The 24,122-nt window shown below is 48.4% G+C and overlaps 1 protein-coding gene across 1 annotated transcript in view; it reads left to right on the top strand.

Moving 5' to 3' along the window:
- Nucleotides 1-24,122, top strand: part of znf407 (zinc finger protein 407) — a 148,980-nt gene that overhangs the window by 64,757 nt on the left and 60,101 nt on the right. Inside the window, exon 5 of the mRNA XM_076012918.1 lies at nucleotides 2,723-2,797. Coding sequence (XP_075869033.1) covers nucleotides 2,723-2,797 — 75 coding nt within the window. The remainder of the gene's footprint in view (nucleotides 1-2,722; nucleotides 2,798-24,122) is intronic.

The raw sequence follows: 24,122 nt of genomic DNA, 5'->3' as shown, positions 1-24,122 counted from the left end.
TCTTCCTAAGGAGTTGAGATGAAGCCTTCCAAGGGAAGTAACCTAATGCAGGTGATGCGCTAATGAGGGGTCTGTTCGTCTTATCAGGCAAGAAGCCTGCAGGAGTAGGGCCAAAGCTTCAGACACTACAAGAGAGAGATGTTTGTTGTGGATGTACACTTCCAGTCAAAAGTTTGGACACACCTTCTCATGCATTTTTTTTTGTTTGTTTATCTTTACACTGCAGATAGATACTGAAGACATCAAATATATGAGCAATATACATGTAATTATGCAGCAAAGAGAAACATGTTAAAAAAAACAACAACTGAATATGCTTTTTATGAAAGGTGAATAATTACTTTTATTGTTTCCTACATAATTCCATGTGGTCTAGTTTTGAGGCCTTTAGTGAGGAACTGCAATGTCAATGGTTGTGAGAATGAAAGAAAAAACATTAAATTCATAGAGTGTGTCCAAACTTTTGGCTGACAGTGTAAGTAAGGACTGGCTGACTTCGTGTCTCTGTGTGCATGTGTGTGTGTGTGTGCGTGCACGTGCGTGCGAGCGCTCCATGAATCTTATCTCAAGATGATCAGAAACAGGATTTTGCCCTCGTTAGACACTCGCGCGTCGAGCGGCTAATTGTAGCCGCGTTATCATCGGCAGTTGTGCGCGTAATGGATATTCATACCCCTCCGTTGGTGCGCGGCTGTTTGTAGTCGCGCGTGCCACTGTCGTGCGCACGTGCACGCGTCAGGACCCGTGCACGTGCGTGCGCCAGGTGTCTCCACAGGGCATTAGCCTGCCTCGCGCCCGCGACTCTCCGAGAATTACGGGCGAGATGAGAATCTCGCAACATGCCAGTTTGATTTGTATCCCTCGCTATCAAAGAATGCTAATTAAAATCGTATTTTGCATATGTCTTGTCTTTCATGCGCATATGCAAATGGTCCCTGTTGCCTTTCAGCGCTCTGTAATTAGGTTTATGAAGGACAGCTGTAATACATAATTAACAGAAATGTTTGCAAGCTCCTTTTTTTCCTCTCACCCCCAACGCTCCGGCTCGACGTATAAACACGGCGACTCGAATGAGCTCGCGAAAAGAAATATCTCGCTGCTGTGCCCTCTGCCCCCCCAAACATATTGATTATTTCTTGCACCTCAGCCATTCTTTCAAAAAAAAAAAAAATTCTTAATTAAAGCTGTTTGTTTATTTATAGGCAATGCCATCAGTCAGAGGCGCTTCCGCTCGGCCTGAGCGGCGAGGGGCATTTTTGATCTGGAGTGCACGCGATTTAGTCGGAGCGGGCGAGTGAGTGCACGTGCGCGCGCACGCCCCCTCCCCAGTTTCACTCGGAGGCAACATTGTGGACGGGTGGATGGATTGAGTTAGAGCCGACTGAGAAAATATGAAGTGATGAGAGTGAGGCAAAACTGCGGAACGTGTTTGAATATTTATGCGGTGGTCTTAGTTAGCGTCGGCCTCGGGGGCCCGCTTGACTGACGGGACTCTGGGGGCCACACAAGGAAGGAGGAGGGAGGAGGGGAAGGAGGGAAAGCGGGAGGGAGGACACGCACGGTGTGTGTGTGTGTGTGTGTGTGTGTGTGTGTGTGTGTGTGTGTGTGTGTGTGTGTGTGTGTGTGTGTTTGTGTGTGCAGAGAAGCTGCCAAAGTGATATAAATGGTGAAATAATTATGCTCCCGCTTTATGAAAGACTGACTCCGAGGATGGAATGCTCCAGAAACGGCTGGGCAGTCCCTTCCCAGAGAGGAAGCAGAATAAAACTTTATTCTGAAAGAAAACAGGATGGGAGGGGCACGTGGTGACGACGGTGCCACCCACACGCCTGCGTCGCTTTCAAAATCCCTCGGCCTCTTTCATGTCGCTCCGTCCTCGGCGCTCAGATGTGGCCAGCGTCTCTCCGTCGCACAATAATAGGAAGTGATAGGTGCTAAATGAAAAGGGCCGGGGGGATGAAAACGCTGGCGGGGCGGCTTTGGATGTCGGGGCACTTACCTCTGTCATCCGCTCATTATGTTTTCATATGCAGTTTAGGAGACAGGATAAACTCTGGGCGGGGCCCCTGGACGCAGCCGGGATGCTGTGGTCACTGTCTGCTGTACCGGCGAGCTGGGCTGCGGCCCTGCACGTCGCGGAGGTAGCGATGCTGATGCACAACATGTGTGCGGGAGTTTCCTTCCCGAGCGGAGAAGTGGAGCGAGCGGCCTGGAAGTTACACGTCTTCCGTGTGTCTGAGAGGTTTTTCCGCCCGCGAACTTCTCCATCTGTCTGGTCTGGGCCAGATTAGTTCGAGGGCTGAACTTGGAGTGTGTGAATGGACCGGAGGGATGGTTTCTCACATGGAAGTGTCTGTTTTAATAAAAAAGGACATGATAAAGCAAGTGTAAACAAAACTGGATCGTGGGATGACTGACAAACAGGAAGTGGCCTTTCTCCCACCCACACCCCCAGAGTCCAAGATGGCGGCCCATTCACTTCAATGCAGTTGCAGCGCATACACCGGAAAAGTTTTTGACTTCCGCATTGATGGGCCCATAGAGCATGTGTGTGCACTAGTGTCACTTCCTATCGTGTTCTGGAGAACGTCTCTTACAGACACACAACATTTTAGAAATGTCGCTTTTATTTTGCAAAAAACGGTCATGGAAATGCCGTCACTGAAGGGAAATCCAGTGTACGGAGTTTTTTGACTGACTGGCTGCTTTCCTTGTTTTGCAGATGGGCCTTTGTGATGAAGAAACACCTGAGCACCCACCTGCGGGGGAAACACGGAATCGGACAACGCAAAGAAAGGTCAGTTGATCTTCCAATATCTTTTCCAAAAACAAGACGCATGATGTCGCGCCACTTCATGGAAGTTGGCCTCAGTCTCAGCCACATCCTCCCTGCTCTGTTTGCCGTCTGTTACTGTTCATGTTTTGACGGACGACCCGCACGACCCCCGCTGTAAGCCTTTAGGCGAAATAGTCGCCACTAATTACGGTAAATTCTCCAGTTGCGTCGAACTGGAGCTCCTCCCTCCCCCCTAATGAGTTAAATGACTTTCACTCATTCCGTCTGTCAGTGTCTCAGGCCCTCATCCCTTTTTTCTGTCAAACTTTATCTGGCTCTCTCCCTCATCTCGCTCTGCACTTTCCCTCTTGAATTAAGGATGAATGATGATTTATTTCTTTATTTTTTTGTATTTTTTAAGACTGCGTGCGCTTGCACGTGTTTTCCTGTTTTCGTGCAATATCTCCCGCTTGGCCCTGTCTATCAGAAAGCAGAGCCCTGCTGTCTGTCGGTGTGTGTGTGTGTGTGTGTGTGTGTGTGTGTGTGTGTGTGTGTGTGTGTGTGTGTGTGTGTGCGTGCGATGAGGAGATGAAGTTGTGAAGCCTCCGCTGCACCCCCACCCTGTCAAACCAAAACGAGACGTTAAACACCTCTCAATCTGTCAGGCGAGCTGCTAAAATAGAAACAGACCCGCTTTCTCATTGCGACACATCCAAATTGATACTTTTGACAACTGCCGCTATCAGATCTGACAAGTGGCTTCAGATAGGGATGTCGGCAGCCCAAACAGATGCCGCTCCATCCCCTCAGACGCCGTCGGCTCAATTCCCGCTGTCAGCCGTACGTCTGGATTGGCGGGAGACAGAAACGGCAAAAACGCTGTCAGGTTTCTGTTGCCGTCGACGTCTTCAACATCCCTGGCCTGGCCGGCGTAGGCCTTCGTTCGCTTCTCTCTGTCCGGCTTACTGACCCAGCTGTGATCCGGCTTACTGACCCAGCTGTGATTAGTAGACCACATTAGGTGATGCTCCCATCTGATTGGTGCATGCCAACCTGGATAGGGTCAAAACAGAAAGAGTTAAGAGTAAGTAAAAAGCCAACATGCAAGCTGCAAAATGCATCTTTGTGCAACTTTGATCCTCGTGCACAACCTTTTGTAACTGTTTTGGGTGGCTAGATTCCTCCACAGTGACACGCTGTGCTTTCCTTTGCAACAAACAATGGGGATTGATACTGAAGTGTGGATGAAATGCGCCGCTCACCCTACGCACGCCTCTCCTGGCTCTTCGTTTTCTCCGATTCCACATTTTCACGCATCTCCCTGTGATGAGGTGTGTCAGCAGACCACAGTGGGGGTCACGTTGCAGTCTTTTTATTTTTTTTGAAAAACTTCCACACGAACGGCTCTGTCACAGGAGGAGATGTGCACTATGATCAAGCCGGAACAGTTGTGCTGTCACTGTCGGCCAATCAGCCGCTGAATTAGTGTCTGTCACACCAGTGGATTCCAGCTACTTTGGGAGTGACACTTATCTCAGAAGTGCCGTTTCAGCCAAAAATAAAGATTTTAAAACCGCAAACATATTAAAGTTTAGTCGTTTCAAAGCCCCGACGTGTCGCTGACAGCTGGGATATTGCTTGGAGGGAACTGAATAGTTCGAAAAGAAAAAAAGGAGTAAATATCACAGTCTTCCTTCAGTTTGACGACACTTTTTGCTCAGAAATTCAGTGATGGACTGGCAAAAACATGATAATAGCAGTAATAATTATTGTGATGCTATAACTAATACTGACTGGTCTTTCAGCCCAGCCATAAAGTTTTATACCACACAAACACACAGTTGCGTGCTACCTCCATGTTAATGCACTGTTATGCAAAACTGTCACTGTCAATATGTGTCTAAACAAACGACCCTCCAATTATCTGCCATCAGAAGATAAACAAGTCCTCCAATGTTATGTCTTTTTTTTTTTGAAGGCTTTTATCACACACTGGATGTGTGTGGTGGCCTTGGTTCAAATCATTGTTGTGTAAAAATTATTTTTGAAATGGCTGGGTGCGAGTATTTTCACGGAAAGTGAAATGGCACAATTTCAAACACTTTTTTTTATTTATTTATTTATTTTTTTTTACAAAACCATTTTTTATTATGTTTTATATTATGTTTTATTGGCACTATGAAGAAACTCATTATCCAACCACGGTGGTTGTGCATCTACCAGAAAACAACATGTCGTGGTTGTGCTGTTGGACTAGTTCTTCACTGACGACACTCTGACCTCTGTAAAATGGCTTCAAAATCTTCTGAATAATTGCGGAAATGGCCTTGATACAGTTTCAAATGGTCACGTTCAATGACGAGGAGAAACTCTCCACCCTCTGCCACAGACAGCTCGGTCAGTAGGGGGCGGCACCCAGAACCTCCGCAACATTAAAGCAACTCTTGGTAACTTTTCGACCATAACGTTATGATTCCAAACTCAGTAAACCGGTAGATGAACGATTAATAGGGTCAATGGTGCCGCCTCGGCAGCGAGAGGGGGGGTTGTGCCGGCTGGAACTGCACTGTGTAACTTTCACGCACCACCCGACACGGCTTCCTGTGTCGTCATTACAGGACGAACCACTTTACGGCAACGTCACGCGTTTATTTAGAGGCGGTCTTACATACTACTATTACAAACTACGACGTCATTGTCAATGCCTGTTTTGCATTTGATATTGGTGTTTTTCCTGAACACATACGAGCACTCCAGCGAGGCGACTATTTGTATTTGCCCACATCCATAAACTAGCGCTGCAGCGTGTTTACTTCGTCACTTCGCCATTTCCACCGGATCAGTGCGACGTTGCGTCGTCTGAAAAGCTGTTGTAGGCATTACAGCTACACGAGTTTATAACCTGTTGTAATATTGTAACCATTATACACCACATCACTTCCGAGCAATTTTCATCGACGAGAATGATGCGAACCAAGCGCAAAACACTGCTGTCTGTCCAAGCAATGCACTGTCCTTGTTTGTGTAATTGTAGTTGTCTGTCACGTTCAAAAGAACAATATAACAATATTTCAAACACTTCACCTTGTCGGTGGACATATTTCCAAGCGATTCTTCAGTATGCCGGCTGTGTCAACAAACCCACGTGAAGGACTGGCATTTTTCCTCTTTACGACACCGGCAAAGAGTATTTGCGGTTCTCAACCAGCAGGGAGTAGTAATGAGTCCCAGTTACCGAGAGCTGATTCTCACAATTTCGTCCCAAATTTGTGTCTCAACATTCCTTATTTTGCGCTCTATGTCAGGCATCCGTTTTGCGCAATGGCCTTTATTCATCCGCACATGCACTTGCGCACGCACACACGCACGCACACGTGCACGCAGCAGTTGCCCGCACGTACCGTAGCGGTAGGACGGCCACGAGGTTTGTTCTATTTAAACCTGTAAAACACGGTGTCATCATTTTTCTGACAGTCCTGCAGACAGAATTTATCTCATCATTAATTAACCATCATATTTTCAACGCAGCGCAGCTTAATTAGCACAAGGTCATTGGGGAGGGCTTATTAAGTGGAACAAATTTGGGCGAGTGCACGGAGAGGAGGCAGCGGACGGAGGGGGGAGAAGGAAGGAAAGGAGGGTGAGGGGAGGAGGCAGAGACGGAGGTGAGATAAAAAGAGATGAGCAAGGATGGGAGATGAAAGGGGTGGTGGTGGTGGAAGAGGGGAGGGAAGAGAAGGGAAGGGAAGGGGGCAGAAGAGAAGGGGAACAGGAGGACGAGAGAGAGAGAGAGAGCTCGTGTGTCTGAGCGGTTTAGTCTGGTGTGACGGCGCGGGCGCAAAGATTGATAACTGCGTCTGTTTTGCGAGCGCGGAGCAGGAGAGTCTGAGAGCAGCAGAGGCAGGAAGAGAGACGCGTGTGTGTGTGTGTGTGTGTGTGTGTGTGTGTACCCGCAAGAAGGGCAGCGCACGGGCCGGGGGAAGAGGAGGGGGGTGGGGGTCTGAACCAGTAACTGGGGACCGTCGGAAGGGGTGGGTAGCCAATTGCAAACATATGCTGGCTGGCAGGCAGCGGAGAGATGGATTGCAGCGGGACAGTGTCAGAAAGGCAGTTTCATCACCATCTCCGCGGCCCCGTTCACCTGGTATTTTTAGAACACTGGGGAGATCTGTTAGTCAAAGGCAGCGAGTGGGAGGGAGCGGGGGAGGGGGAGACCTTACTAGCGGCGGGCAGCGCCAGGCTCCACTCTGCCAAATCTGTCTGGGGCCCTCAAACGGTGGGATATTTTGGGTGAGCAGCAGTGAGGAGGCTCGGAGTCCCACTGGCCGTGGGGCCCCTTTTTTTTTTTTTTTTTTTTTTTTTCATGGTTTTGTTGAAAAGCTCAAAGTGCTGATGCCGGAATTCTATTTTGGTCAATCAAACCTCGACTTTATCCATCCGCCTGGGCAAACCTGTCCCAATTTGACTGTTTATTTTGCCGAGGCCTTTGCACCGACACCCCGCGGCTGCGTCTTTGAACGAGTCACACACGATGCATTTGAGAATACAGCAGCAGAAAGGGCTTCGGTTTGTTTTGAGCCGCAAAAAGAGCAGTTTGGAGTCAATCGTGCACATTTTTCATTTCGCGCGAACTTCGACGTCCGGCTCGCCAATGCGTGTTATTTTCAGTCTCGTGAAGAAACGTCTTGCCAAATTCTTCGGAGAAGACACTCAAGCACCGCATTAAACACACATCTTTATTTTCCTGTGTTACCACATTTACCTTGATGCGACCTGATGCCTGCTGCCTCTTACTGCAGCCGGCTCCCGCGGAGTGAGTGTTGTGGACTGTGATGGTCAGCACCGGTCAGATTGACTTTAATTTAAAATTATTTATTAAAAAAAAAAGGACTAATTTAGCCACATTTCATTACAAACCCAGTGGGGGAAGAAAAGGAAGGGCAAGATGACAGAGTCCAACAATGTGACAGGGTCTGGGTGGGTGAGAGAGAGAGAGAGGAGCATACACACACACACACACACACACGCGCGCGCACACACACGCGCACACACACACAGATGGGAGAAAGAGAGGCTTGAACTGCTCCGAAGTGACACAACTGGGTCTCCTCCTCAGTCACACCACCGCTCCTCACTGCAGGCAACTGAGCGCAGACGAGGGCTTTTTTGTCCCTTTGTCTGTCTCAGCGAACACGCGCTCACACATTGAGGTGTACGCACGAGGACCGCATGACCATGACCTTACGGGCTTTGCATGAGTCCGACCGTCGCTGCTAGACTGTAACCTCGCACTTCTTTTCCTTCTGCTCATTTTTTTTGTAATTGTCAGAATTCTGCACCGCACGTCCGGCCGTCTGACAATAACTGGTGACCTTTGTGGTCGTCCACCTGCGAGGATGTTTATTAGCTCAACTGTCCCGTTCTCTTGGAGCAATTACAGCACATAGTACACAAGATCTTCATTTCGGTGCGGAATCTCAGTGCACTATAGTGCGTATGCATGTTAATTTATACATGTGTGCCAATGCCATTATAAAAGTTGGTCGTACTTGGGATGAAGACAGCAGCGTATTAGTTGCATTCTAACATGGACAACATATTGATTTTTTTTCCTTTTCCTTTCTCCTGTGTCTAAAGGTCGATTAATATCTTTAATTAATACTTTTTTATTAATTGATACTACTCTTCATATCAAGTTCTTGTACATTTGTTTTTATTTGTGTTCCAACGTGCACCAAGCAAGCAGCTGTGGTGCACTCAAACATGTACAGTGTAAATAGAGCGTAATGGATCCAAAATTAAAACACTTCATTGCACATGTGCCTTAACCACTTGGTCCATAGTTGGCATCCAATAATTTTAAACCAATTCTCTCATCTCAATAGTTGTGACTCTTACATTTGATCCAGGCATTGTCACAGAGTGACTTCATTTCCACGAGTTTTTTACATCATTGTTTCAATATATACTGCCTTTATTTCTTTAAGGCTGGTGCATGTGTGCAGCGCCTAAATCAACGCTGTAATAACGGGGGAGTGGCCTGAGAGTCTTGACTGACAGCACTGACCTTGTCTCAATTGCGTGTAATTAACTTGTTTTAAAAAAAAAAAAAACGCACAAAAAATAACAGGGCGCCAAAAGACAACCGGCCTGTCTCGCGTACCTGTTTTCATAGGTAATTGTTAAAACGGCTGCCATTTTCACGCTCGTAATAATAAACCCCAGCGCACTAATACACTCATCACTCTTGAAAGAGGAGTGCTGACAATGGCGAAGTGAGATATATTTGTTTAAGGCGGGTGGCGAGGGGGTGGCGGCGGCGGCGGCAACGAAAACATGATAGAAGCAGCCGGGCAGAATGTTGTCAGTGTTTGGGAGATGTTTAATTGCGAAAACCTGCACAGCGTCTCGCAGTTGCGACGGCCGGCCAGCCAGCCGGCAGCCCCGCCCCCCTCAAAGCGACTGTACAGGCCAAGGTTTTTTTTTTTTTTTTTTTTTTTTTCACATATCTTCCAAAGGGAAAAGGAGAAAAAAAAATACCCAGAAAGGCATGAACAACGCAGATCCAGAAATAACGAGCGTGATGCGCAGCGCACAGGTGTGATGACTCACAAAATGAAATTACTCAGAGCATCTGCTGTTATTTGATTGCAGCAAGAGAGAGAGACAGAGAGAGAGAGAGAGAGAGAGAGAGAGAGAGAGAGAGAGAGAGAGAGAGAGAGAGAGAGAGAGAGCTAGATAGCGGTGGATGAAATACAGATTTTGCATCAACACGGGCTACATATAGTTAGAGACATATATTATGCTGCTGCTTTTTCTATTTATATAACAGCAGGAATTAAAAATCTCACCTTTAGCAGTGTTATTCATCGAGCACAATTCTTCCACCATCCCATCAAGATCAAAAAATACAAATTCTGCACGTTCGCATGTATCTATAAAACAAGTATCTCTAAAAAAAAAAAAAAAATGGCCGCACTGTGTCGTCGTGCCAGGGGCCGAGCACGGCTGCGCTGGCATCTGACTCTGCGGCGCGGCACTCTGGGCTCGCTGCCGCCCTCCCAGCATGCCGTGCGGCGCGGCCATATTGCCCCGACGCGGAGGCCCGGGACCGTCCAGGCTCGCCGGGCGGAGCCGGGGCGGAAGTGCCCCGCCTGGAGCCAGCAGGAGCACAATATGGACCACACAGAGCAGGCAGGGGTCGTGCCACGCACACACACACACACACACACACACACACACACACACACACGCACGCAGGCAAAAAAAACACACAAATCTGTCTGTGCGCGTATGTGAGGCAAAAAAGAGAGTGAGTTAGCAGTGCGATGGGAAGATAAAGAGCAGATAAAGACAACCCCTAATTCATTAGAATAAATCCTTCCCCTTAATTATTGATAATGAATCTGCTCTTTAATCTTTCTCTTTCTTCCTTCCCTTATCTGCCTGTGTCAGCACTTTTGTCTCCGCGGCTCTGGCGCTGGGTGGCAAGGCCGGGCTTTTTCAGCCACCCAAGGGCAACAGTCAACAGCATCCTGTGCCGCCGGGAGACGCGTTTTTAGCGGCGTTTGTGTTAAAAAAAATAAATAAATAAAAATAAAAAATCATCAGGAAACGGTTGGCTTGAAAATGGGAGGTGCCGAAATGACAGGAAGTGCCCTGTCTGGAAAGACGCACATGCACACACATGCACACACGACACACTGTACAATTCGGATGAGTGTCAACTTCTGCTGTAACAAAATGAAGTGACCTGTTCAAGTGGAGTTCACGACAGAACCTGAACTGATCATTGCGAGAGACCAGTTTTTGCGCGAAGCTTAATTTCCCAGAAGTCCGTGCGTGCCGGCCGCATGTCGGCTGACCCCGGCCTCACCTTTTTTGTTTTGTGTGTGTGTTTCGCCCGGCTGAGCGCGCAAGGGTGCGCCACCGCCGCCGCTGTTTACCCTGCTCAATATTTCATGGGCCGTGAACAACTCGTGCGAATGAGGGATCGCGTTAATATCGCTGTTAAAATTAAGCGATAATTAAAATTTGTTAGTTTAAAAGCCATCGCAGGTCTATAAAAGTTTGATTACTGGAAAATTAGGTGCATTAAGTTTTTATGGGGCTGGCCCGCGCCGTCGCCCGGGAACAATTTTTTAATGCGCTTGTCACGGCCGTGCGGAGCGGGGATTGTGTTCAGCGTGTGCGAGCGCGTGTTTTGCAGGTGGGAGGGGGTGCGTGCGTGTCGGCGCGCCAAGCTTTTTTTTTTTTACGCGGACGGTCGACGACGCCCACCCCTGGCGGTCCCACTCGTCATCCACCCAGCACTGCAACACCATGCGGGGCTGTAAATCCCGCCTCGGCGTATACAGGAGGTGGAAGGTCTTCTGCTGTTGTAGCTGCTTTACGGTTGCGTCTCCTCGCCCGCTGATGTCACATCCACCGAGGACTAGCGCGACTTCTCCGGGCCTCCCCCCCCTCCCCCCCCCCTCCCCCCCCCCCCCCCCCCCCGCCCTGCCCCCCTCCCAGCTCCCTGACGTAGGGTGCAGCGGGGACCTCTCGGCTCCCATTACCAACGATAATATTAGCGAGCGTTCGACAGCTCGTGCCAGACTCGGCCCCACTCGTCATGTCGCGGCGGCGCGACCTTGACGTCCCCCAATCGAATCCGCAGCGGCACTTTGTCTTTTTTTTTTTTTCCGTTGCGTAGGCATGCTACCTCATTCCGCTAGCGCGGCCCGGCCCACCGACGCCGCTCTCCCTCCTCGGCTTCCCAACTTTTTTTTTTTTTCCCCTCTCCAACAATGATGTCACCGCGCCCGTTCCGAGCCTCTGACTGGCATTACTCAAGACCGGAGGACGCGCGCGGAGGTTCACCTTCGCATCCTTCAGCCGCGCGAGTGGACGCGGTTTGCGTGGCTGACTGTTGACAGTGGTCGGACGTTACAGGCGGGGGGGAGAGGTGGGCAGGGGAGGGGAAGGGGAAGGGGACCTGGGCTGTAGCCAGCCTGTTTTTCTTTTTCTATTGAAACATCAGACTGTCGCGGCGAAAATGGATGTTGCCAGGCATCACTAACGAGCCAATTAATCAATGAATTAGCTGAGCAGCGATTAAATTAATGCGAGCTGGATGGCCGAGCGGCAGTCGGGGATATATCCTGAGGAAGGTGATTAACACGCAGAAACAGGCAGCGATCAACAAGGCTTGCCATTAAGTTGGACGGCACTTCCTGAACTTTTTTCTCTTTTCCACTAAATATAGCGCAGCCTAATTCGTTTTGTTTTCCGTGCCGTCTCGAGGAACATCATCATGTTTTCCCTTGCGGCCCGACTGGATTGTTAATATGCTGAGAAACGTCGGGGGTCAGCGTTGTTATTTTTCTGTCCCTTTTCTCTCTGCTCTGTTCTGTGCGTCCTGATTGACACGCGGGCCGTTTGATTAGATGCGTCGAAGCTGCAAACTTTCCTTTCGGAAACCCGCCCCCCCCACCTTGGCAATTTGCCTTTGGTCACATGACTTAAAGAGAGGAATTGTCATGCCACCGAGTTTCACTCTCGGCATACAACAGTGGCTGGCGTGTCACTCTCGGCGCTGCTTTGTTTGAGCCCAACTCGGTGCTTGGCGGTACAAGTCGAAGGATTTTAACCTTCTGAAAATGTTCCTGCTCAGACTTTCTGAAAGACACGTGATAGATAACAAGATCTCTTAAATCTAACCGATGGTATCTCGCGCTTTTTCATTCACACTCATAACCGTTTTTATCTTATGCCGGATCGTCTTTGGTAAAAAATAAATTATGGCGAAATTAGACTATGTCTCATTACACCGGGGTCTACCTCGGTGCCCCCTCAAGGAAACCTGCTGCTACTCCAATCTCGCTGATATTAAGCGTTCCGTCCCTCAGTTGGTTTTAAATGAAAAGTTACGCACTTGAAGTGCAGCCAGCACTTTTCTGTCACCCGCTATCGGATTCATCTCTGTGGACTCTGCGTCTGCGGTTTGATGTGTCAGACGTGACGTAATGCTAATCCATCATGGTTTGGGGTTAGTGGTTCCAAGGAACGGGCCCCGGGGCCAAGCAGGTGGCAGTCTTTAACAAGCTGCGGGGGTCTTTCAGGGGCCACTGAGGACTTCCAGGGAAAATGAGGGACAGTCTGGCTTCACCAAAGGATAATTCTGGACTGTACCAACAACAAGCGGAGCACTTTTGTTTCCTTAGTCTCCTCCTCTATCATGTCCCCATGTGCTGTTTGGACAGCACTTGGTTAACATTAACAATATGCCCCGCCAGCTCGCTTGCTCAGCGATAGGGGTGTATGAGAGCCTGCAGCGCTCTGTGATTACAGCAGAACAGTTTAGTTTGGGCCATTAGCCCAGCGACATACCACATCATCTCCTCCAGTCTGCATTCTGCACAGGCTCTCTCAACACTCCGCTTTAGCCCGGCCGTATAGAAAGAAAGAACACAAGCAAGAAAGAAAGGACGGGGTCGCTGGACACAGACTGCAGGGGAGGCTCCCTTGATTACGTGACATCCTCCGGAAGAGCGCTGGACTTGTTTCCTCCATTACTTAGGGACGGAGAAAAGAGGCCTTTTCACTATTGAGGCTGTCACTCTCAATTTGGGCTAACGGTAAGCATGCGCGAGGCCTCCTGGATATTCGACCCCCCCTCTCCCCTCCCCACCTGCTCCCCAACCGCGCCAACCCCCTCCTGAGCACACCACGCCACCCCCCCACCACCACCACCACCACCACCACCCCCCCGCAGCGGATCGCCGTGGTGACAGTTTGATTAGATCATCAATCGTGGCCGTTAACAGCGGTTTTCCTGAGCACCTGGACCGGCGGGTCACAGCTGGCTCTGAGCTACCGCTGTCCCCCTGACCCAGGCCATGTGTGTGCGTGTGTGCGTGTGTGCGTGTGTGTGTGTGTGTGTGTGCATGCGTGTGTGATTTGAAGTCCAATTGCTTTTATTTATTTATTTATTTATTTATTTATTTATTTGTTTCCAATTCGAGTTTTTGCAGGACCACCTTACTACACCGCCCACCTCACATGGTCCTGCGTGGTCCCAGAATGAACATATTGTTGCTGATCCATGCACACCTCGATTATGTGCAGGAACAGCTGATTTCTTTTTTTTTTTTTATTGCTTGCGTGCTGAGCAGAGGTTTTAGTCCGGAGGCCTACTTTTTTTCCCCTCCCCAATTGAGTGACAAATGCACTTTATCGAGAGGATTAAAGCCCACATATTTTTTTTTTTTTATCCTGTGGCCACCTGGGAGGCACATCATTACATAATTTAATTCTCTATCTAGGATTTGACGGTCCACTTTGTTAAAAAAAAACAAACAAACAAAAAAAAATTGAAGGCATTGACCGGTAACGCTTTTGCATGTGAAAAATTACAGAGGGATACAGAGACCCGGGCGGAGAAAAATCTCTTCATCTGTGCCTTTTCTACCAGGTGCTGCGCTTTGCAGATGCTCGGCTATTTATCTGTTACCACACACGCGCTTCGCGGCGTCGCCGGGCAGCCCCGACGCGGCGCTCATACATAAATTCACCTGCGTCGTCTTCGGTGGCTGTATCAGGTTCCTCGTCGGCCTGGTAAAGTAGTTAAATTTATGTGCTAACAGTAATGGGACAAAGTGTGTGTCTCATTGCGATTCCTCAGGTATGCCATGATTAAATAAACGTCTCGGGTCTTTTCATAAAGCTTGTTTATGGCGGCGTAACGCCATATGCTACTGTTTTCTACCCCACCCACCCACCCACCCATCTCTTTCTCTACCTCCCTCGCTCGCTCTTTAACTCCTCCTCCTCTCTCCCTGTGTGTGTGTCTCTCTCTCTCTCACTCCCTCGCCGTGGCTCTCTATTTCTTCTCGCGCCGCCGTACGCCGCCTCTTCCAGATGCAGCCTCGCCATTATTCCGCAGCCGAGGACCTAAAAGTTGTGAATTAACATGTAGAAGCCATTAGGGAGCACTGATGATATCCATCTGCACTGTTCATCGGCGCTACTTAGTAAATTGTCTGCGCTGTGATGGCACCGCCGTAACTGTTTCATCAGCTCCGAGGCCTGTTCCCGTCTTCTCTGTCAGACACAAGCAGGTTTGTCTGCTTTTTGAGAGCCGACATCATCGGGAAACTATTAGAAACAAAAGTGTATTCATAAACATATTAAAACCCTTGACGACAATAAGAAAACAAATATGCATTGGCCCATAAATACCAAATATTATTCTACTAATATATTAATACATTAATACATCTGAGTATGAGACCCGGTTGCCACCGCTAACTTAGTTATGTTAAAATTAATATCAGTAACCACACTGCCACCACCAACAATAGTGAACTCAATGAGGAAATGTGTTGTGGCCACAGTGCTCAAATAAATATCCTCCGACATACTGTTCAAATTTGTAATAAACACAATCTTCCACAACTGAGATGACACACCAGCGCTGTTGCTCTGGCTTCTTCTTCCCGTGAACTGTGTCTGCGACACTTGAGGCCTTTGTGTTTCGCTAATTTCCACACCGCAAACCACGGCAACGCAAAGCCAAAGTTGCGACCGGTGATTAATTCCCCAAAGTCATTTGTGTATGTTTTCGCGTCTGCGATAGAAGAGGAGGAGAGAGAGAGAGGGAAAAAAAACCCTGTTCCTACAAAGCAAGTCAAAGAGGCAATTAATTTTTCCAGCCGGGACACGGCAGTTCTCACTCGTGATTGTTCATTATATTATTTTGTTTGGTTCCGAGGGAGTTTGTTTCTTGGTGCGAGGCCAGAGATGGAGTGGACCAAATTTATGCACTCAAGACTTTTTTGTTGCGATTATTAATAGCCATTTCACATAAACCTCCAGCGTGCTAATATGCTCAACAATGGCCCAAATCACCTGAGCGATGAGGACGACGGAGGCGGCCCGTGTCCCCGTGTCCAGCCCAATCCCCCCCTTCCCGCCTCCCCCCACCCTCCCAACCGTCCAATGACCAAGATTAATGAAACCTCCGCCGTTTTTAATTAGCACGGCTGCAGTCATCAATTACGTCTGCCCCACCCCAAATACAAATATTGTTATATTTTGGGAGGGGAGGGGTGGGTCTTGATTTATTTCATTGTGGTGGCTGAAGGAGTGAGATGAATGACCTCTCATCATGGTCGTTTGCCGGGACGGAGAGGCGGCCGCGGTGCGCTGGAGGATGTGGAGAGGGCCAGCTGAGGGAAGCGGAGTCCACAAGGAAGGAGCAGCAGTCTGGGTCTCTCTCGTCCGTCCCCCGTCCCCCCCCCAGTGCAGGAACAACACCCCGAGCGTCTAGGAACTTTATTAGACTTTCTTTGCACACTGATTTGCAGTGACACTACTTTCCGAAATCCACTACGACACGAAACGTTTAGGGTCACTGGCGTTCGCAAGGCAAGATAATAATTTGCCAATAGTCAGACAAAATGAAGGCACTTTTTGCGTTGCTTTGTAATGTTTGCAAATCTCCTGTCAAACTGTATACGGGAACAGAACTGGGTGGAGGGAAATGTTTCAAGTACTTCTGGAATGCAATTTAGTGTTTGATTTGGTTAGGTTCGTACCTATTCGAAATTGTATGAAGATCAGGTCTGCAGGTAAAACATGTATTAAAGAATAACATTGAAGTCAAATGGATCCCAAAAATGTTCAAGAATCTTAACTTTTCTAACAAAAAACAACTAATTTAAACATGGATACCAATATTAAGAGCTAAAATGCAATATCCATATATGTATATATATATATATATATATATATATATATATATATATATATATACATATATATATATTTTTTTTTTTTTTTTTGTTGCCTTTGAAACAACATCATAAGAATAATTTTAAAAGCTCACCCGAACTGCTGTCACAGTGGATTTGACCAGTTGCGATAAGCGCACCTGTTTCTCTAAAACGTCACTTCTTACAGTGAAGTTGGCCCGATCCGTTCTGCTCTGATGAAAAACAGTGGAAGCGGTAATGGCCGGCGCTCAACATGAAAACATTTTATGGATTCCAAACTCTTGCTTTGTTGCCGCCTGGAGACCCCTCTCACACCTCTTCAAAGTGCGCTCGTTGCATCAGCACACTTTTGCTTTTGCAAATTCACACTGGGCTTCTATTGAGTTTTTATCAGCGATCCTGCCCTACCAGGGACCACACAAAAGATGTCCACCGACAGTTACTTCAACACTGAGAAATCTGATTTCATTGTATCAAACATCAACAGGAAGAGACAAACAGGGAGCGTTTATCTTCATCCGCGATGCGGCGTGATAGTCACATCACGTGGCGGACATGCACACGGAACTCCCAAGTGGGAAACAATCCGACGTGCCGTTTTTACACGGACTCTGATTGGATAAAGAACAAATTCACACCCTCCACCCTCCTCTGATCCAATTGAATTTGATTTGGCCATTTTAATGGGAACCCACTTTTTACTTGATGCAATGTTCATGTGGTCGGCGTTTGATCTGATAACTTACAGTCCATGTGATCACACCTACTGTGTGAAAACATGCTGCCGACACTCCACTGATCTGTGACTTTTGATGGCTGCTTCCTAACAGCCTGTGCACCAAACAAGGCCGCTTTACTGCATGTGCCAGAACTGGCTGTTGAAAGTGTGGCGGCGGCGACAGCCTTAGTAAAATACAGGACCACAACTTAATGTGTAACTTAGTGGAAAAAAACAACAAGGAATCAGATTGCTGCCAGATGATTCCCTCTCCCAGTTCTTTGTTCTCCGTCCACTGCAGATCTCTAGCTTTGTTTTCATTACGTTTTTTTTCTCAAAATAAAAGCAATATTTCTAAAATTTCGACAAAGTACAATTGCAATTTGCAGGTCTTTCCACCGAATGGTGTGAAGCGCATAAGCTGCAATTCTCATAAAATAACGTCCCGCGAAATTCACGAGAATTACGTTGGCTTTTGAATGTTCTGCGGCTTCTTAAAGTAGCTCCATGTCGCTGTAAACAAAGTGCATGAAACATTAGCATTCTCACATGAATTGAGTCACGGGGAAAATACACTCTTCTTTAAGCCATTTTGTGTGGAAAGGATAGCTATTAAACTTCATAAGTGACTAGCCCGGCCCGCGCTGCACTTCTTTACATTTGTTAATATCTGACTGGGATGCGTTGCAATAATAATGTAAGAACACTTGCTTTATGACTCCAAGACATGCTCGGCTCATTTCTGTGGTTTGGGAGTTTAGAGGTTTTGCGCTGCGGTAAGCCAGCAGCCATTTCACTGGCCACACACACACACACACACACACACACATACATACACACACGCACGCGTACACACACAGATTTTATACCCTTACTGCCACGGCCATCGCCTGCCCGCTGACTCCAGAGGGAAGGGTAGGAAACAGCTTGAATATTTTATGAAGCCTGGGAACCCCACCTCTGTCTTCCCCACCCAGCAAACCACCGGTGCTGTGTCCAGCTGGACACACACACACACACACACGCACACACGAGCAGAAAACAGAAATAATGTTTTAAATGCAATCATTGTCAGGCCCAAACAATGTCATTTATCAAGGGAGCATTTGGGACTGTATAATAAGTTTCACATTATTAATACAATTTTTCATCCTCTGTCAAGCCTATCTGATTTATGGCACGCGTGTGATCTAAGGTGATCATTGAATTACAATTTCAGTAATAAGAGAGAGAGAGAGGGAGAGAGAGAGAAAAAAAAAGTGAGAGAGAATGGACCTGGTCTTTTACTTCTGCCCAGTCAAGCGCGCAGGGAAACGTGCACGCACGCTCGCACACACAGACACACACACACACGTGGACAGAATTGTGGATAAGCAGCCTCTAGTTGCAACCCACGGCAATTACACGCATTGACAACAATGGTCACGACTGGCCTGCGCGAGCTAACTTTAGCCGGTCACACCTCAGAGTACAATCGGCACAAATCTGTGCGTTCAAAAAGTCGCGCGGCCGCTTCCTTATTTCAGTGCGAGGAAAAGCGGGGAAGGGGGGGAGAGGAAGAAAAAAAAAAGGAATGAACCCGCGGCCCCCTGTTAATTAGATAAGGAACAAAGCTCATTATTCTAAAATGATACTGGGGCTCCAGAGAGTAAATATGAGTGGCCTGTTAGGGGCTCGGTAATGGGACGGAGATGCACGTCGTTACGGGGCCGGATGATTTACTGCTAGATGCTCTTTGATGTATAGACTTTACCTTTTATTAAGTGGCTGTCGTTACGGTCACTGGCTCAGTCATTTCCCTTTGTGTCTAATCAAAATCCATATCCAGACACCCCGGCATTCCAGACCCGGCCGCTCCAGATGGGAAAGAAATTACGCCGTGGTTGCTTTGCCTCAGCCACGGCCTCGGCTCCCATCCAGCACGGGAAGAAAGGGAAGCAAAGCAGAGGAAAGAGGAGTGGAGGGAGCTAGCCGAGGCGCTCGCCGTGCGGCTGGTGCAACTCAGGCAAACAAACAAATAGACAAATGCAAATGCAAAATTCTTTGGAGGTAATGAAATAAGCAAGACGGACTCCCATCATAACGCTCGGATCCAGTTTGAACGAGCGTCTGTGCTATTAGCAGTCTGGCCGTTGGCTCTATTGGATTATCCCGCCGTTGAGAAGCCGGAGATCTGCGTCGTACATCATCTCGTTTGATTTCTGTTTGGAGCAAATTTGGGGTGTCTGCTAATTGGATTGCGGAAGTCTAGCCCCGGTTAAAGACGGTAAACATCGGCGCCAACTTGTCCCCCCTTCCCCTCCCGGCACCACGAGCTTCGGAAAAACGCCAGCTCTCCTCAGGATCGCCTCAATTTATGACACATTTTCTCCGTATTCTTAAAAGATAATTAGGTTTATCACCCGTTTCCCTCCTCCGTTCCCCCAACCCCACCACCACTCCTCCCCGCTCCCCGCTTTTGTGTACCTGAGAGCGCACAACGGCGGCACAAAAACATAAATATTTCTGCTGCGCAGCGGCGCTGGCAGGTGAGCCTAATGAAATTCTAGGAGTGTAATTTGATTTACGAGGTGCTAATGCGGCCTGATATTAGAGAGAAAAAGCTCTGATACGGCTGCCTTGTGCTGTATTTAAGGCCTATCAGAAGCCTGATAAAGAGCATCCTGTCCTCAGCACTGCGGCTGAGTTATTGTCGCAGATATTCATATTGATAGTAATTCTTCCCGACGCAATTTAGTGCCGGGAATATATAAATATGGAGATAATAGTTAATTTTGGTGGCCGCTCAAATTGCGACGCTTTAAATTCAGGAGTTGAAGGAAGAAAAAAAAACAAAAAAACAAAGGATGTAGAAAGGAAAAAAAAAAAAAAGCATTTGAGCCGTGAAGCATCGGCCGCTTTTTAAAGTGCTGTTTGCGCGATGAATGGGAGGCCTTTGACCGGGCGGTGTACCGCAAATCAGGTTCTCAACGCTTTTTCTTCTGATAATTTCTTGGTGCGCGGCGCTTGGGCTGAAACGTTTTCATTTGGTATTCTGATCTCTGTAAAAACCCAGACAGGCTTTAAAATAAACACATTTTGGAATAAAGACATCGCACCAGGGTGCGCGGATGCTCTCAGGGAAAAATGAGGCGGGGGGGGGGGACTTTGTTTAGAGTTGTGTTTTTGCAATAAAACAAAAGATATTCAACTTTAAGCAAGTGGGTGTGTTTCAGAAAGTCCGCACACACACACACACACACACACACACACTGGTGGCTTCTCCAGCTGGAATCTCTCGCTCCGCATGCTTCAAAGTGTGTTTGGGACTCCTGAGCTATGGCCCATAATAAAAACAGGCAATAACAGGGCCACCACTGAGGGACCTGGCCTTTGTGGCCCCCCCCCTCCCTGTGCTGCCCCTCTGCCTCCCATCGCCACCTCCATCTCCCTGCCTCCTCACTCTCCTCCTCCTCCTCCTCCTCCTCCCCTCGCTCCAGCCCCCTAAGTTATGAGCTGAATAACGGCGCAACAATATTAAGATAACATTTCCTGATTGTTTGTCAGGCGGCGGCTCCTTCACCCCGCTTTCATCACGTCCACCGTGTTCATTAAATTGACAATTTGTATTTGCCCTACAGCAGGATAAACAGGAGCTTATCTGATGGGCCTGCTCTTTTATTATTTATTTCATTATCTACGCCCCCCCCCCACCCCCCCTCCTCCCCCTCATCCCCCTCCCTCTTCCTCCCGGGATTGAAGGTAAACATAAATCAGCGGCAGCATCTCTGTTGTGTGCTCTTGTTTATATTGCAGTCATATGCAGCAGCAGTGGCGGCGTTGCTCTCGGAGGAGGCGCTACCCACACGCGCATGTGGCCTCTTCGCGGTGGTTTTACTTGTTGTTTTGTGCGATGTGGCGGCTGCGAACTCCTGCAGGGCCTCAAGTGCGGCGTAACTCAACGGATGCCTCGCTTTAAAAAAAACGCCCCGCTGTTGGGACAATTCTTGGACCTGTTCCTGAAGGGTTGCCTCTGCTTTTTCTTTCTTTTCCCCCTCCTCCCTCTCGTTCTGCCTGCGTTCACTTCCGTGTGGAAGTGCACCCCTCGCACCCAGAGCGACCGTCTTCCTCCTTAGCAGCGTGAGGGATGACGCCGGCCGCTCCCATATCTTAGCCCGGCGAACAAGGCTGTCGTCGGTCGGCGCCGCGCCGGGCAAACGAAAACTAACGAAGCCGGCGTCCTCGCTTAGGAAGCGCTCGTCCCAGAAATGTAATCTTTTCCCAATTTTTTCTTTTCTTTTTTTTCGTACCCCCTCCCCACCGACACCCCCCCCCCCCTTCTAATCACGTTTCTATTGACTGCCGCTGAAGGAAGAGGCGCCCCCTCAGACACATGTACGGGTCCGAAACCCAGTCAGCCGCCATTTAAGGCTCACTCACTCTTCCTCCCCAATATCTGGGAGAGCTCAGGGCCAAATGATTTAATCTTCATTCAGCTAATTTAGTCTGGGTTTAAGCTGCCGGGTTGTCGAAGTGCAGAGTGATGGAGTCTGAAAACAGGATGAGGGGGGAGGAAAGGCAGGGAGGGAGGAGAGGGAAAAAGGAAGGAGCGAGGCGAACGGAGAGAGAGCGAGGGAGATAAAGATAGAGCGATGTTGGGAGGGAGGGAGGGAGAGATGGAGAGAGAGATGGGATGTGGAGGGATGGAGCAGGGCGGCGGCGGGCTGAAGATGATGATCCATCCTGACCCTAGTGAATGCTGTCATGTTCCCCCCTCTAGGTAATCTCTCTCACTCACTGGCTATTTTGCATGTGAAAACGCTCTCCTGACAGTCGCGTATCAGATAAATTTTTCGCCCTTTTTTTTTTTCCTCCCGCCCCTCCCCCCCTGCCACCCCTCCCGCTTTTTTTTTTTTTTTCCCTTCACCAAATAAACAACAGTCTTCACTTTGAAGTTGTCTGTTTGTGTCAGTTTGGCTTGAGGCGAGTGCCGGCCTCCCCTCCACCTCCTCCACCACCACCACCACCCTCTCTCTGTGTTTCTCTTTCTTTGTGTTGCCGTGCGAGAGCATCTGCACATTATTTCCTCTCTCTCTCTGACTCTGACTCTCTCTCTGTCTCTTTCTCTCTCTCTCTCTCGCTCGCTCTGTGTCTCTCTCTCTCTCTGCACGACCAGCACGACGAGAGGAAGAAACCTCGGCAAGAAAAAGAAAAAAAAAAAAAAAAAAAGACCAACACGATTACATCCATATAATTACAGCAAAAGAAATCAGCTCTCTTGCACAAAGTAAACTTCCACCCAGGAGCAGCCGTCAGCTTCGTCATGTTCAGTCCTGCTGGAAGCGGTGCATCGATGGGTCATAAGAAATATGAGTCTCCACCTTTTGAAAGGCTCCAATTCACCGTCAGGGCTTCCTCCTCCAGTCTCGGCGAGCACCACCTCGCCACCGGGCGGCGACAGTGAGCGCTCGGCAGAGACCCCTTTTTACTCCACCACCTCTGGAGCTCGGTTAGGGTGCAGTAGGCCTCCACTCAGTTGTTCACCGTGCAATCAAAGCCCAGGTGGCCGACCGTGTTCTGGGGTAGCGACAGGATGACACCGGCGTGCAGTTCAAGAAGCCGACCCCGGGTCTCCGGACCAATCGGCTCGCCAGCCGTGTCAGTCGCGTTGATCAGAGGTGAAGGAGGAGGAGCAGAGGCAGGAGATGGAGAGGAGCAGCGGGGAGGAGTGAGTGATGTAACAACGTGAAGTAGAAGTTGTGAGTGATTGGAGTTGGCTGCTCGCTGCGCCGTGGCCTCGGAGGCCGATGGTGTCGAGATAAAAGCCGAGCATTCTTCTGCCAGTCCACCGTTTCCACCCTTTGTGTTGCTTTTTTGTCCGTGCAGATGCAATTTGTATAATTTGCCTGCAGTGGGCGTTAAAGGTAGAATGCTTATATTATTTTCTTTTCTTCTGTGCTCAATAGAGCAGCCTGTGGCCTTTAAGCATCGGAAAAAATAATCTTTCTTGGTGTACGCTTCCAGCTGACAAAACAACAACAGCAACAACAAAACAACATAAAAAAAAAAAAAAAAACTTTTTGAAAGTGGAAAATGACTGAACGTCTGGCTGGAGGTGTTACTGAAGTGCCAACGCTCTCTGTGTCACCACAAGGGGCTGATTTTGAGAACTGAGCCCATACATTCCCGCGCATAAAAAAGTAATTGATAAATGTAAGAAAATATTGTCCACCTTAGACAAATCCCAGTGTGCGAGAAATGAACAGTGCATCTCAACCCGATGACAAACATCCTAGGCTTCCTTCACTTTTGCCCGACTCGTGGCTGAGAACTTTCAATCTAAAACTTCCTCCATCGATTCACAGCTGTTGACATCTTCCATCACTACTTATTACTGTATGCGTGCTATTTAAGGAAGGTCCTCCAACTCCTGCTCCAACCGAATGATGAGCACTTTCCTTTTTACTAAAATCACACAAAAAAAAAAAAAATCAGAGAGGAACTTTTTTTGTTGAATTTTAAAGTGGAATTTGAAAAATTCTTTGGCAGCATTTCTGAATTTATTGTGTTTATTTATTTATTCTTACGTTGGCAGACTTCTTTTTGCCCCTTTCACTCGAACAAGCGCACAGAAATCGCTCTTCCTCCCTCCCTCCACTCCCTCCCCCCACACCTCTCTCCCCTCCTCTCGACCCCCCCGCCTCGGTGCGGTTTTGCATGGCGCCCGGCTGTTTAGAGGCCGTATGCATATGTATGGGCGAGATGGTGGATCGTGACGGGATCTGACATGCGGGGACAAGATCAAAGCGCTCCATCTGATCCCATAAAAACAGACGCGGGCCCTTCTCTCATCCTTACAAAACCCCCGCTGATAGTCAACCCTGCCAGCCGA

Source organism: Nelusetta ayraudi, unplaced genomic scaffold (genome assembly GCF_046127955.1).
Source record: "Nelusetta ayraudi isolate G7.1 ecotype Tasmania unplaced genomic scaffold, CSIRO-AGI_Nayr_v1 ptg000136l, whole genome shotgun sequence".
Classification (NCBI taxonomy): Eukaryota; Metazoa; Chordata; class Actinopteri; order Tetraodontiformes; family Monacanthidae; genus Nelusetta; species Nelusetta ayraudi.
The sequence above is the reverse complement of the archived record's forward strand: the minus strand, read 5'-3'. Positions and strand labels throughout refer to the sequence as shown.